General features: G+C 65.5%; 2 protein-coding genes across 11 annotated transcripts in view; one reads left to right on the forward strand and one right to left on the reverse strand.

The window, feature by feature from the left end:
* The first annotated feature begins 2890 nt into the window (after window positions 1-2890).
* MFAP2 (microfibril associated protein 2) lies at window positions 2891-8882 on the forward strand. 2 transcript variants are annotated; one of them, XM_061395636.1, is made up of 9 exons: window positions 2891-2981; window positions 4686-4829; window positions 6151-6240; window positions 6411-6437; window positions 6547-6633; window positions 6754-6798; window positions 7999-8086; window positions 8197-8270; window positions 8431-8882. In XM_061395636.1, the coding sequence occupies exons 2-9, from the start codon at window positions 4793-4795 to the stop codon at window positions 8532-8534; spliced, it is 552 nt and encodes a 183-aa protein (XP_061251620.1). In that variant the 5' UTR covers window positions 2891-2981; window positions 4686-4792; the 3' UTR covers window positions 8535-8882. The 2 variants fall into 2 exon arrangements, with proteins under 2 accessions (XP_061251620.1, XP_061251621.1); XM_061395637.1 differs by having other exon boundaries at window positions 6154-6240.
* Window positions 8883-10051: 1169 nt separating this feature from the next.
* Window positions 10052-14395, reverse strand: part of CROCC (ciliary rootlet coiled-coil, rootletin) — a 51333-nt gene continuing 46989 nt past the window's right edge. For 8 of the 9 annotated variants that reach the window (XM_061395602.1, XM_061395598.1, XM_061395580.1 and 5 more), the window contains 6 exons: window positions 13863-14087; window positions 13346-13495; window positions 12884-13084; window positions 12518-12649; window positions 11226-11390; window positions 10052-10554 (listed from right to left, as the gene is read on the reverse strand). In XM_061395602.1, coding sequence (XP_061251586.1) covers window positions 10468-10554; window positions 11226-11390; window positions 12518-12649; window positions 12884-13084; window positions 13346-13495; window positions 13863-14087 — 960 coding nt within the window. In that variant the 3' untranslated portion in view covers window positions 10052-10467. The remainder of the gene's footprint in view (window positions 10555-11225; window positions 11391-12517; window positions 12650-12883; window positions 13085-13345; window positions 13496-13862; window positions 14088-14395) is intronic. The other variant, XM_061395570.1, reaches the window with a different exon arrangement.

Below are 14395 nucleotides of genomic sequence, written 5' to 3' on the forward strand. Positions count from 1 at the left end.
GACCAGGTCGCTTTGACCCCAGAGTTCACGCTGTTAACCTTCCTACTCTCCTGTGGAGGCAAGAGAGAACAGGGTGTCTCAGACGAGTGCCAGCACCTACGAGGCGTTAACTGGGGCAGCTCCCTGCTTTCCCAGCCGCAGCATCCTGGGCTGTGTTTGTGGTCCGGTCCCTCCCTCAGATGGACTCAGGCTCAGCTAGAACCACGTGCACCGTCCCCCAGGAGAGGGTGGGTGCTCCTGACGTCATCCCAGCGGCAGGCGAGGGGGGGCGCCCTGGTCAAGCCCCGCCCTAGAGATGTGGCCCGTCATCTGTGCTGGGCGGGGGCTACAGGAAAGAAAAGCCCCTCCCCAGCCTTATTACTGGAAGCCATTGTGCACCGCCCCCCCCCCCCCACCCGCAGCTTGCCCTCGTGGGAGTTTAGTGAATGTTAACTCAAACCGAGAACCAGGGCACGGGGTGTGGAGAGACAACATGTGCCACCAGGGGCACCCACAGACCCTCCACTGGGCGCTGAGTCTCAGCGGCGGTTCAAGTGGCAGATGCTGCTCGGGGGCCAGAGGACACCGCCAGGCCTGGGTGTGAGTCCCTTCTGCCCCTAACTGGTTACTCCTGCCTGTGCCGGACAGTCACGTGTCAGGCACAGCGCCACAGTGGTGAACAAAAGACATGAGCTCTGCCTGGGTGCAGTTTATAAGACATGGCGTGAGAGGCGGGCAGGGAAGGGGCAGCTGTCCAAGGAAACAGGGACGAGAGTGCCCTGCCTGCTACCCCGCCCTGAGTGAGCTGCCAGCTGTGTTCGTGTCCTTAAGACAGAGGAGTGTGCAAGCAGTGGAGGGCCTGGGAGTCAAGATCTAGAGGCAGTAGCCTGGGGCTCAGTGTCCCCCTTTGTCAAGCCTGGTGGTGATTTAGTCACTATGTTGTGTCCGACTCTCGGGACCCCATGGACTGTAGCCCGCCAGGCTCCTCTGTCCATGGGATTCTCCAGGCAAGAACACTGCAGTGGGTTGCCACTTCCTTCTCCAGGGGATCTTCCCCACCCAAGGATTGAACCCGGGGCTCCTGCACTGCAGCAGGATTCTTCACCCGCTGAGCCACCAGCCAGAGGGTTCCTTCTACCCTAGTGGGATTGCACCTGGCAGCAGGGAGGGGCTTAGGGAGGGCAGGGAGGGGCTTAGGGAGGGCAGGGAGGGCTGCGCTGGCTGCTGGGCCAGGGACAAAAGTCCCCACTGCTCTGCCATCAGCGGGTGGGGGCACATAGTTATTCATCCATCATTCATTTGACAAACCAGCATCTTGGAACTAATAACCCCTGCAACGGGTTCACTCCCTGCCTGATAGGACCCAGAGTCTAAAGGACAAGCAGCCTAAGGAAAGGAAAGGCGGCCTGAGGACATCTCGGTCCCCCTCCCAGCCAGGCCTAGACCCCTGTGACCAGGCAGGAGACCTCAACCCCCACACCTGGCTCGTCTCCCAGGAGAATCCACTGTGCATTCGTTTATTCATTCCACAGATGTTTACTGAACAGCTGCTCTGAGCCTGGCGCCGTGCCGAGTGAGCAAAACGGAGGATGAGCTGAAGCCGAGCTTGTCCCGGTCTCCATGCAGTGGACAGGCTCAGGGGGAGAGAGGCCACTGGGGCCACGGCTGGGAACAGGGAGAGGGGTGCCTCCGCTGAGGAAGTGGGGCTTTGACCTGTCATCTGAAGGGGGAGGGACTCATCGGTGTTGCAGGAGGGAGACACAGCTTGAGCAAAGGCCCTGTGGCAGGTAGAGGAAGGGGTTTGATGAGAAACAGCTAAAAAGCCATTGAGGCTATTGGGAGACCAGGCAGAGGGAGCCAGAAGGCAGAGCCGGGCTGTGGTGAAGGTCGGGTCCTTGGGGTCTCCAGGGGAGTTCAGACTTGTTCCCAGGTACCTCGGGACACCAGTGAAAGGCTTCAGGTAGAAGCCTCCCCTGGCCCACCCTGAGTGGGTGAGTGGGTGAGGGCTGTTTGGGAAGGCCTACTGCTGCTGCTTGGCCGCTCAGCCGTGTCCGACTCTCTGTGACCCCGTGGACTGCAGCCCGCCAGGCTCCTCTGTCCCTGGGATTCTCCAGGCAATGCGGGAGTGGGTTGCCATTTCTTCCTCCAGGGGATCTTCCGGACCCAGGGATGGAACCAGCATCTAGGCGGGCGATGGCACCCCACTCCAGTACTCTTGCCTGGAAAATCCCATGGAAGGAGGAGCCTGGTGGGCTGCAGTCCATGGGGTCGCTCAGAGTCGGGCACGACTGAGCGACTTCCCTTTCGCTTCACTTTCTTTACCGCTAGTGCCACGTGGGCAGGCCGAGATGGCAGGTATCCGGGCCTCAGGATTAGAGGTGGGCGCTTGGCGGGCTGCGGGTGGGGAGTTAGCTGTGTGAGGGAAGGGTGGTGGGCTCACTCCCTGAAGGGAACACCTTCCGGGGCCGGGGCCGGGGAAGGTCAGGAGGCTGTGATTCTGGACTTAAATCCTCACTGAGTTTGGGGCCCTAGGGACATGGTGGGGCCAGGCCCGGTAGCCTGTGGCCGGTGGGTCCGCAGAAACGCTGGTTATGGAAGCCCGCTGCGGCCGCAAGCTGCCTGGGGAGACGCAGGAGGCCCGGGAGGGCGTCCTGGAAGCCGGGAGAAGCCGGAGCGGAGGGCAGGGCGCGCGGTCCCCTTCGGGAGGCTGGCTCGGTCCTGTGTCCGGCGGAGGCGGTACGCCCGCCTCACCGCGTTGACAGCGGGCCAGGCGGGATGGGGACAGGACGCGGGCGCATCCTGCACGGTGCGAACTTCTGAGAAGACGTGAGGCCGACCCCGCGCCCCCCGGAGCACGGCGGCCCGGCGGCGCTCGCGTTAGGACCCAGCGGATCCGGGAGGGAGGGCGGCGCCCGCCCCGTCGGGGGCCCGCAGCGGGGCGCGGGGGGCGGAGGGGCGGCTCGGCGGCGCGCGGACTCGGAGCGGCGCGCAGGGACCCGCAGGTAGGCGCGGGCCGGGCAGGGGTGGGGGCCGGGGCTCCGAAGTCGGCAGGCCCCCAGGGGCTGAGGGGCCCGGGTCCGGGGGCCGTCTAAGCAGATGTAAGAGGGCGCCGGGAAGCCTGGGTCCTCTGGAGGGGCGGCTTTTGTCTTCCCGGAGGAGGGAGGTGGCGGCCGGCGGGGGTGTCCGCGGGGCGGCGGGGACGGAGACAAAGGGCAGGCCCGGCCGGGCCCCCGGGTGCGTCCCCGGCCCGCTGGGCCGCCCCCTCGTCCCTCAGGGTCGGCCCCCCTCCCCGCCCGATCGCCCACCGTCTGGACGCGCTTGCAGACGCGTCTCCTGGAAGGGCCCTTGCTCCGCGCGGACTCTCCTCGGGACGGCCTGGCCAGGGGCCCCTTCTCCCAGCGAGCCTGGGCGCCCCGTGCGGGGGCCTTCGAGGCTTAGGAGGTGCTCTGGGGACAGACAGAACCCCCACCAACCACCTCCCCAGCTGCGGCCTTCCAGTGGTGACAGCGCCAACCAGCCTGGGAGCCAGATGGGGGCAGGGAGGACTTGAGGGGCGCTCCAGGCCTTGGGTCCCCGCGCAAGGAGGAGGCCGCGAGTTTTCAGAGTGGACGCCTGGCCTGCGGGGCAGCTGGGTCAAAGGCCTCAGCTTCCCCACCCCTTCCTCACCCCTTCCCTCCTCAGTAAGGCTTGAGAGGGAGTGAGACGGGGAATGTGTGCGGTGACCGGGTCACAGAAGGAGAGGTACCAGGTCTCTGCCCCGTCCCCCCTCTCCCTTGAGTCCCCGCGGCCTGGAGAGGGCAGGGTTAGGCAGGCAGTTTTCCAGTTACCCGCCTGGAAGAACTCCTCATGTTGTGGGAGGGCGGGCCCCGGTGGGTGAGCTCAGGACTCCCTCCCAGCCCCCCGGCGGAAGGCGGGCAGTCTGGAGGCTGCCCCCCACTGCGCTGGGGCTGGCCGTGAGGACTTTTCGACTCTGCCAAGTCCACCTTGGGGCCAGACTGGAGACGGGACTCACCCAGAGCTTCAAGAGCCTGCCCCCTCCCCCCAAACTATGCTTGTGACACTCGTCACAGTCATACCGTCTCAGGCGGTCCAGAGCCCCTGGGCTGGGGGACTGTGGTCCTCTTGAGCGCTGCCCTCCAGGCTCGGGAGAGACGCTCTTCAGACCCCACCCTGAGTGCTTCCTGCCCAGCAGACAAATAGCCCTCAGTCTCGTGAGTGTGTGATGGAATCAGCCAGGTCCTGGGCGGCCTGGCAGGAGGCGTCTTCGAGGGGCGGGAGCCGGCGGGGCTCATGTGGTTTCCTGCTGAGCAGGATGCCTGGGCCCCCGGGCTAATTGGGAGCAGGTGTTGGTCTGGCTGACTGCTGGGTCTGGGCTGTGAAGTTAGTTGGGCAGGACTGGGGTCCCAAGGATGGGCCTGGGGTTGTGGTCTGGGCACTAGATTCCTGGTTAAGTGCTGAGCAGAGGGTGGGCATTGGTGTGGCGGGGAGAGCAGGGGCAGGGATTAGAAATGTCCGTGGAGTGTGGGCGAGCAGGGTGGGGTCCGTTGTCACGATCGGCTCTGGAGCCGGGGGGAGGCGAGTCCCTCAGGTCCTGAACGCCCAGTGGGCTCTCAGGGACAGATCCCTCCAAAGTGGTTGCTGCCCCCGAGGCCTGCCCTCTGTGACCCTCGTCTGCCTGGCCTCTGTTCTGGGCCCCCCTTCTCCAGGCTGAATTCTGGGAGCAGAAGCGGCCGTGCGGCCCTGGGGAGCAGCTCGCCCCTCCTCTTTCTCCAGCTGTCCCCAGACACCTGCCCAGCGTGCTCACTGAGCAGTCATGAGAGCTGCCTCCCTCTTCCTGCTCTTCCTGCCTGGTAAGTGGCACTGGGCTGGTGGGGCTCCCGCGTGGGTGCAGGCAAGGGGCTGGCCGCCAGCTCTTGTCCTGCGGCCGGAACTGTTCCCGAACCCCAGGGCCTGCTACCCCTTGGACCGCAGACTGGACCGGCCAAGCCCCCAGAGTCTGGCGGCATCTCCGGGTGCCTCCTCAACCCTCCGCGCAGCAGGCTCGCCCAGGCACCGGGGGCCATGCTCTTCCTCTCACTGCCTGGTCCTCCCGGAGCCGACGTGCAGGAATGGAGGCCCCCAAAAGGGGGTCTGAAGGCCTGGGATTTGCACTCCCTTGGGGCCAGCTCAGCGACAGTCCTGACCTTGGAGAGGCCCCTGGTTGTCACATGAGAGTTGTTAGCGGGGATCACAAAGGGCCTGCCAGGCCTAACATTCGCTCATTTAACAGATACCTGTGGAGCGCCTACTCTGTGCCAGGCGCTGGGATAGGCCCTGGCGATGCAGTGACCAAGCGGCAAACGCCTGCCTTGCGTGCTGGTGCCCTGCCGGCCTAGAGAAGGGCGAGATGCTAAACGTCAGGTTGTGCTGGGTGCTGTGATGGAAACAAACAGGAGGACGCGATGGTGCGGGTGGGCGGCCAGCGAAGGCCTCTCTTACTTTTCATATTAATTTCTTTGGCTCTGCTGGGTCTTACAGCACATGGGACCCTCAGGCCTCGTTGTCGCTCGTGGCATCTTTCACAGTGGCCTTAGTCGAGGCATGTGGGCTCCAGTTCCCTGACCAGGGATTGAACCCGGGCCCCGTGCTGGGAGCACAGAATCTCAGCCGCTGTACCGCCCGGGCAGTCCCAGGCGCTCGGTCACTGTCCTGTCCCACTCTTGGTGACCCCGTGGACCATAGCCCACCAGGTTCCTCTGTCCGTGGAATTTTCCAGTGCAAAACACGGGCGTGGGTGGTGTTCGTTTCCCACACCAGGGGATCTTCCCGACCCAGGGATTGAACCTCAGTCCCCGGCATTGAGCCACCTGGGAAGCCCCCAAGCAGAGCAGAAACTTCAGTAGAGACATGAAGGAGGAGAAGTTAACCAGGCTCTCAGGCCCAGGAAGAGTCCAGTGAAAGGCCCTGGGCAGGCAGGAGCGGCCAAGAGCCAGCAAGGGGGAGCTGGTCAGGGAGGCGGCCCAGGACCAGGGCGTGTCAGGCCTTTGTGGACAAGGAAGCCGTTTGCGTCCTGTGAGTCTGAGTCTGCTGGGATCTTACGGGCCCATCCGAGGGGCTTCTGCCGTCCTCAGGGGTCCTCAGGCCCCTGCTGCCCCTCCCTGCTGGCGCCCCCTCAGCTCTGTCTCCCCACAGCAGGCCTGCTGGCTCAGGGCCAGTATGATCTGGACCCCCTGCCTCCGTACCCAGACCACGTGCAGTATACCCACTACAGCGAGCAGATCGGTAAGCCCACCGCCCACCCCCAGGCCCCCCAAGCCTGCTCCCCAGATCGGCGTGGCTTGGCCGAGGGTCAGGCGGGGCAGTGGGAGACGGGCTTTCAGGGCTGTGGGCCCTGGCTGCAGTGTGCGTGGGGGCTAGCCTGACCCCCGCCAATTCCACATCTTTATTTCCAGAGAATCCGGACTACTATGACTACCCAGGTAAAGGACTGAGCGTAGGGCAGCACGGGCAGGCAGCAGGGTGGGGAGTCCGTTGAGGCCTACGGCGCCTACGGGAGGGAGCAGACCCCTTTACCGCCTTTCCCGGCAGAGATGACCCCTCGGCCGCCCGAGGAGCAGTTCCAGTTCCAGTCCCAGCAGCAAGTCCAGCAGGAAGTCATCCCTGCCCCCACCTTAGGTAGGCCACCAGCTCCAGCCAAGCCTGGGGGTGCGGAGGGCTGCCCAGGGCTGGAGGAGGTGACCCCACCCTGCCCAGGACCGTCCCAATGGTCTCTGCCTGCCTCTCCCCCAACTCTAGAACCGGGGACTGTGGAGACGGAGCCCACGGAGCCGGGACCTCTGGGTAAGAGAGACAGAGGGAGCCCCAGGAGTTAGGGGGTGGTGAGTTACAGGGTGATGGGGGTCCCAGGAGGTCAGAGACAGAGTGGGGCCCTGGAGTTAGGGGGCGGTGGGGGGCCCAGGAGGTCAAAGACAGAGGGGTCCCTGGGAGTTAGGGGGTGGTGGGAGTTACAGGGTGGTGGGGGTCCCAGGAGGTTGGAGACAGAGGGGGGCCCTGGAGTTAAGGGGTGGTGGGGGTCCCGGAAGGTCAGAGACGGAGGGGGCCCTGGGAGTTAGGGGGCGCTGGGGGGCCCGGGAGGTCAGAGACAGAGGGGGCCCCGGGAGTTAGCGGGTGGTGGGAGTTACAGGGTGGTGGGGGTCCCAGGAGGTTGGAGACAGAGGGGGGGCCCTGGAGTTAGGGGATAGTGGGGGGCCCGGGAGGTCAGAGGTGGGCCCCGGGAGTTAGGGGACACTGGGGGGCCCGGGAGGTCAGAGACAGAGGGGGCCCCGGGAGTTCGGGGGCACTGGGGGGCCCGGGAGGTCAGAGGTGGGCCCCGGGAGTTAGGGGACACTGGGGGGCCCGGGAGGTCAGAGACAGAGGAGGCCCTGGAGTTAGGGGGTGGTGGGGGGCCCAGGAGGTCAGACGCAGCCAGGCCCCTCGCTCTTGCTGGGTAGGTGGTGGGCTGGGGGCCTTGCAGAGGTGCCCCTGCTTGACGTCAGCAGGGACCCTGGCAGCTCCGGAGACCCCTCTGCCCTGCACTGGGCAGGGGGCTGGACTGGCCGTGGCCTCGGGAGGAGCCTCTAGTCCCAGACACAGGGGAGTGGCTGGCAGGAAGCCCCCTGGCGAGTGGTGCTCTGGGGCTTCCCAGGCTCAGCGGGACTGTCCCAGCCAAGAGCCCGCCGGCCTGTGTGTGGGGGCCCCTGGGCCTGTGTGTGGCTGTAGGTTTGTTTGAACTTAAGTCTGTTTGGACATAGGTCTCTTGGTGCGGTTGTGAGTTTGCATGTGTATGAATGTATTGGATAAAACCGGCAGCCTGGGAAGGTCTGGCAGTGCTGTGTGCGTGCATTGGCGTGTGTGTCTTTGTGTGTGTGTTCGTGTGTCTAGGCTGGGCCTTAGGGTGCAGGGGTTCCTGGCCCCGAGAGCCAGTCTCTGTGGGGGTGCGGCTGGAGGCGGCCCCCGGCTGTGAGCCACGAGCTCAGCCCCCTGACCCCACCTGTCACCCAGACTGCCGCGAGGAGCAGTACCCGTGCACCCGCCTCTACTCCATACACAAGCCCTGCAAGCAGTGTCTCAACGAGGTCTGCTTCTACAGGTGAGGGGTGGGGCTCCAGCCAGCCCCGAGGGGTGGGGACAGACCCCCAGGCCGGGGGTGGGTGCGGGGTCCTCCCCCCGGGGCTGAGCCCTCCCGGCCTGTCCCCTCAGCCTCCGCCGCGTCTACGTCGTCAATAAGGAGATCTGCGTCCGGACGGTCTGCGCCCACGAGGAGCTCCTGCGGGGTAGGAAGCCCCCACCCCGCCCCTCCCGCTGCTTATCAAACGTGGGTCGGACGTGGGTCCCGTCTCATCCTCAGACGGCCCCTCACCAGGGCTGGGGCGCGCAGCAGTTCCCTCACCTGGCCGCGCGCTGACCCCAGCTCTTCCCCCGCCCTCCCAACAGCTGACCTGTGCCGTGACAAGTTCTCCAAGTGCGGCGTGCTGGCCAGCAGTGGCCTGTGCCAGTCTGTGGCGGCCGCCTGTGCCAGGAGCTGTGGGGGCTGCTAGGGGGAGCTGGCCCCCCGCCAGCCCGGGGCCCCCAGGCTCTGCCTGACCTGGTGCTTTCCCCCCGTCCGACGTTCCTCTCGTCTTGTTAGAGGGCTGCGGGCCTGGGGCCACCCCCGGAGCCTCGAGGGGGCTCCCGAAGGGCTAGTCTCTGCCTCCGGGCGGGGGACGACCCGGGTGCTCTGTGGGACCTGGGCCCCTGCCATGCCTTCCTTGTCCCCCCTCCAGGACCGTCCCCACCCCCGAGGTAGGCTGTGACCCCCACCCCAGCTGGTCTGCTTGAATCTCCTACAGCCCCTGGGCGGAGACCACCTTTGTTTTATACAAAATTAAAAACAGGTTTTTACGAAAGACGCGGAGTGCCTTTTTCAGCGGGGAGTGCAGAGATGGCCGGGGCCTCCAACCCTGCCATCCTCCCCGAGGCTGCCCGGCCTCCTTGGGGAAGGGCCGGTTCTGGCGACCGTGGCCTTGGCAGTGCCAGCTCAGCTCTGCCCAGAAAGGTGGGCCCTGACAACCGCCCCACCCCGGGCTGTGTGTGTGTTGCCGGAGGCTGTATCAGAAACGGAAGGTTCAGGAACGCGGCCTCCTCACTTTCAGGGCTGTGTGGGGGGTCTGAGTCCCCCGTCACCGGGGAAGGGCCCCGGCAGGGTGGAGGCCGCCTGTGCAGGGGTCTGAGGGTGCTACAAGGTCGGGTCGGGGGGCTCTGGCGTCAAGGGCGTTTGCGGGGAGGGAGGCCCAGTGCATTTCAGGGGGCGGAAGCAGGCCGGCCGTTTGAACAGCGCCCTCTGACAAGCACAGGGAGACGAGGCTCCGTCTGAGGGCTGGCACACAGCCCTCTTTAAGCCTCTAACCAAGCCTGTGTGGCGGGCATGGGTGGCGTTCCCATCTTACAGAGGGGAGACCAAGCCTAGAGTCAGTACTGAACTCCCCACCCGCCGGGGTCCACGGCGGTCGGTCAGTGGCAGGGCAGACCCTGATGCCGCTGGGCTCCATGGGCTGAGAGGCAGTTCTCCCAGAAAACACAGACTAAGCACCTGCTGTGTGCTCCCGCATCACCGGCCTGGGAGGCAGTTTCCCACCTTACCGATGAGCACACTGAGGCTGACAGCTGAAGCAGCTGTGCCCAGGATCACCCAGCGGGGCCCGGCGGGATGCCAGGTCCGCCCCCAGGCCTGTCCTCCTTCACCGTGCCGCCTGGAAGGCCTGCTGGTGCTCGGGGGGTGCACCTGTCCTGAGGAGGAGCCAGAGGAAAGGGCAGAAAGCTTCAGTTGGCAAGAGCAGAGCTGGGCCCAGCCCCAAGCCTCGATGGCTCCGTCTGTTAAATGGGTGGATGGCCCAGGACCCTGGAGGCCTCCCCAGCCCACCGTCCCGTGAGGTTGTTCCTTACCTTTCTGCAGGGGCCTTTCTAAAGTCTCCCCCACGTCCCTGCGCACCCCTCACTAGGGGACCCCAACCCTCTGGCCCCAGGGCCCTCCAGTCTCCCCATCTCCCAGGAGGCACGTTAACAGCAAGAGGACACATCTGTACAAAGCGTTCTTTAAAAAATGGGGTTGTTACAAAAACAACAATTCTGAACAGTTAACATCGTAAAAAGGTATAAAAATACAGCAACTCTGAACTCTGAGGAACCTACTGACAAACACTGAACCAAGATGGACAGACCTCTGAGCAGCCACAGTGCCTGTCCCAGGCCCAACCCTCACGGCCAGCACGCCTGCGCCCAGGCTCAGCCAGGGATGGGTCCCTCCAGCCCAGCCCTCGGGGCCCCCGAGGGGTGGCTCTGACAGGCTGGAGCCCCGTCTTGGCCCTGGCACCCCGCCCCTCGCCCCTCACCCCCACGAGCTCCGGCCCAGGCCCCCTGGACTGCGCTGAGGGCGCCCCTCCCATCTGGCCCTCCCATCAGGGTCCCGTCGCTAGGATGCCAGCGGAGAGGTGCTCACTTCTCTGGGGGCCCGGAGGGCGAGGAGAAGGAGGCTGAGTGCCTTCGAAGCTCCTGCTGCAGCTGCCCCTTCAGCGTGGACACCTGGAAAAGAACAAGGAAAAAGGGCCCACCCAGGCCCAGCCTGGGCTCAGAGCCAGGGAGAGGGCGGGGACCCCAGAGGGCCCAGGGAAAAGCCAGGTGTCCTAGCAGCCCAGGAATTCCCTCCCCTTCTTGTTCGGCTCCACAGAGCGGCTGGGCCTCTCTGGACTGCCCGGCCTCTCCTTGGGAGCCCCATCCCCTCTCACCACCAGGACAGGCCTGGTGCTAGCTGGACTCCAGGGCGGACCTGGGCCCCGACCTGACCCACGGGGCAAGCCTCGCCCTGCAGACGTGATGGGGACGATGGTCACGGTGAGCCTGTGAGCTCAGCTCTCCCAGGAGGAGCGCCCTTCGGACTCCAGCTGTTGCTCTCAGGGAAAACGGCCCCTTGAGCCCCCGGGACTGTGAGTCGCTAGGTTATCCTGAGGCCAGCTGTGCCACTCTCAAGACAGCCTGCCCAGGCACAGAGCTATGGAGAGGGGACTGAGGTCCAGTGACCTCACTCGCGCCCCCGTGTCCAGCCATGGCTGACACCAGCCCAGGTCCACCCCGACCATCTCAGTTATGGACACCCCGGAGCACCTAAGCCCGAAAGGGGCAAGTGGCAGTGAGACCCGCCCTCTCCCGCTCCCGCCCCGCTCCTGGCTCAGCTTCCTGACGGAGAACCCGCGTACCTGCTCCTCCAGCCCCCGCACCCTCTGCCGGTGGGCGCGCTCCCGCGCCTCCAGCGCACGCTCCGTCTGCACCTGGGCACCGCGCAGGCGCTCCACCTCCTGCTGCAGCTCCGCTGCCTCCAGCCCGGCTGGGCTGTGGTTCTGCTCCAGCGCCGCCACCTGGGCCTGCAGGAGGGGCCGCCGGTCAGGCCTGGGGCCGCAATGCGCACGCACATGTGCGCGAGTATGAAGGGACAGGCCCTCTCTGAGTGGAAGCCCAGGGGTCCCTACGGGCAAAGCGGGGCTTGCAGGACCAGAGCTTTGTCTTCCCCCACCCAGCCCTCCTGGCCTGCGAATCCTGAGTCAGGTTGCTGAGTGATCCACTCAGGAGCGCGCACGCATACACACACACACAGATGTTCAAATGCAGAGACAAGCCCGTATACATACAGTCATACAAGCAAGCATGTAACAACCTGTGTTCACATGAATGTGCGCGTGTGTCCAAAAGCCCAATACTCTCATATACGCACCACACACACGCACATCCAAGAAGACACCCAGGGCTCCCCGGGGGGCTCAGTAGTGAAGACTCCACCCGCCAGGGCAGAAGCCATGGGTTTGATCCCTGGTCCTGGGGGATCCCACACGCCACAGACCAACTGAGCCCCTGCGTCACAACTGCTGAGCCTGGGCTCCAGAGCCCGCGTGCTGCAACTGCTGAGGCCCACACGCCCCAGACCCCGTGCGGCGACCAGGGAGGCTGCTTCAGTGAGAGGTAGGGCGTCACAAATAGAGGGGCCTCTGGACCCAGAGGAAGCCTGCAGCAATGAAGACCCGGCACAGCCACAAGTCAAAGTATTCAAAACCGAAGACATCTGTACACAAAGATACACCATGCAGATGACATCCTAGACACGCCACATACACGCACAAGGTCCACGCTACACGCACGGGAGTCTGCTCGCGTACACTCGTAGCTCTCTTTGGCTACAAGGATGAGCACACGCCCACAAGTGTGAGCACACACCCACAAGCGTGACCACACACCCACAAGGGTGAGCACACACAAGCGTGACCACACACGTGTGAGCACACCCGCAAGCGTGAGCACATGTGCACGTGCGCTGACAGGCCTTCAGCATCTCCGTCTCGCTCCATTTTGGAGAGGACCCCCTCCCTCTGAGGCCTGGCTCTGGGCCACACCCTCAGGACTGTCTGGGCTTGCAGGCTGTAGGGACGGGGAGCTGGGTCCTGGGCTACAGAGGGGCAGAGGGCCAGGGTGTCCAGGGCGGGGTGGGCAGCGCCGAGACCTCCAGCAGCTGGGTCTGCCTCTGGGCCTCAGCCAGCTCCAGCTCTGCCCCCGTGAGCGTGCGGTCCAAGCGGCCCTTCTCCACGTTCAGACGCACCGTGTCCTCGTGACTGCGGAGCTTCTCCCTTTCCACCTAGGAGGGGAGGGCAGGGGCATCAGGGTGCCGGGGAAGGAGGGAGGTCCTGGGGGGGGCATCAAAGTGCCCAGGGAAGGAGGGAGGTCCCAGGGAGGGCATCAGGGTGCCCAGGAAAGGAGGGAGGTCCCAGGGTTCTCAGGGAGGGGTGCTGAGTTAGAGGGGGCGGGGCCAGCGGGCAGCAGGGCTGGGACCCAGGGGCAGCCCAGGGAGGGCCCGAGGGGCACGGCCCACCTTGTCCAGCGTGCTCTTAAGGGCTGCCCGCTCCTTCTCCAGACGCAGGGCTGAGCGCTCCGCATCCCGCTTCTCAGCCTCCAGCTGGGCCAGGGCGCGCTGCAGGCTCCCCAGGCGCTCCTGCAGCTGCCGGCGCTCGTCCTGCACCTTCTGGGCCGTGTGCAGAGCCACAGCCTCAGCCTCCTGCCGCTGCCGCAGCGCCTACAGAAAAAGCCAGCAAGCCTCTGACCCCTGGGGCCTCAGGGTGGGCATCCAGAGCCCCATCATGCTGGGGGTGATGAGGCCAGCTGCCCGGCCAACTCACGAGATGAGGCTGTTATTAGGAGGCCCACAGCGGGGAACAGTCCCTGGGACCTCAGTCTGCACCTGAGTAATGGGGACACGGATGAAGGAGCCGCGCTGCCTCCTGGAGGCGCGGCCCAGCCGTGGGAGGAGGTGGAGCTGAGTGGGCAGGGCCCTCACCTCCTGCAGCTGCTGCCGCTGCCCCTCGGCCTCTGCCCGCCGCAGCTCCAGGTCGGCCAGCTCGCCCCGCAAGGTCTGCAGCTGCTCGCCCAGGGAGCTGCTCTGCTTCCGCGCCTCGGATGATGCCTGCCGCGCAGCCTCCAGCCGCTCCTGGGGGAAAGGGGGCAGTGCCAGGCTGCCTGGGGGCCCTGGGCAAAGGGCTCCCCGCTGCCCGGTACCTCCAGGCCAGGCTCAGAGCCCAAAACACAGGCAGTCCTCTCACCTGCATGGTAAGCCAGAGTGCAGGCCTGGCCACGGGCCCCCACAAGGCGGGGAGCCCCCAGACCCCAGCCCTGCTCCTGCGGGCCTGACCCGGGGCCCCACACCCCATCCTGGCCGTCGTGACCACCCCCACCCTCCTCTCACTGGCCAATCTGCGTACTGGGCCAGCACCCCCACAAAGGGCACACCCACAGATGGCTCCCAGGGGCCAGCTCTCCACTGCGTCCCCCACAGCTGGGCCCTGGGGCCCCCATACTTGGAGCACTTGGCGGTCATGTTCACAGGCAGTCAAGGCTTTCTGCAGCTGAACGTTCTTGTCCTGGGTGCTGGCAAGGCTGGCACTGCTCTGGGTCAGGGCCTCCGTCAGACCCTGCACCTTGTCCCGCAGGAGGCCCTCACTCTCCTCCACCTTGGCCAGGGCTCCGCTCAGCCGCTCTACCGTCAGCTGCAGAGTGCTTGCCTTCCTCTCGCCGTCTGCCACCTGGGGGAGGACGGATCAGGCGGTCCAGGTGTGCCCGAGCCAAGCCCTGCCACCTCTCTCCAGGCCTTTGTCACAGACACTCCTGGTTCCCAGGCGCTCCCACAGGCTGTGCCAACAGCTGCCTGGCCCGAGGCGCACTGCCAGTTAAGTGCCCTCTTGCAGGGCACCACCAACCCAGTTGTCCCAGAAGACACACTGCCAGTTAAGTGCTGTCTTGCCTGGCCCGAGACACACTGCCAGTTAAGTGCCCTCTTGCAGGGCACCACCAACCCAGTTGTCCCAGGCCCTGTGGTGGTCTCCGCACTGCT

Source organism: Bos javanicus, chromosome 2 (genome assembly GCF_032452875.1).
Source record: "Bos javanicus breed banteng chromosome 2, ARS-OSU_banteng_1.0, whole genome shotgun sequence".
Lineage (NCBI taxonomy): Eukaryota > Metazoa > Chordata > Mammalia > Artiodactyla > Bovidae > Bos > Bos javanicus.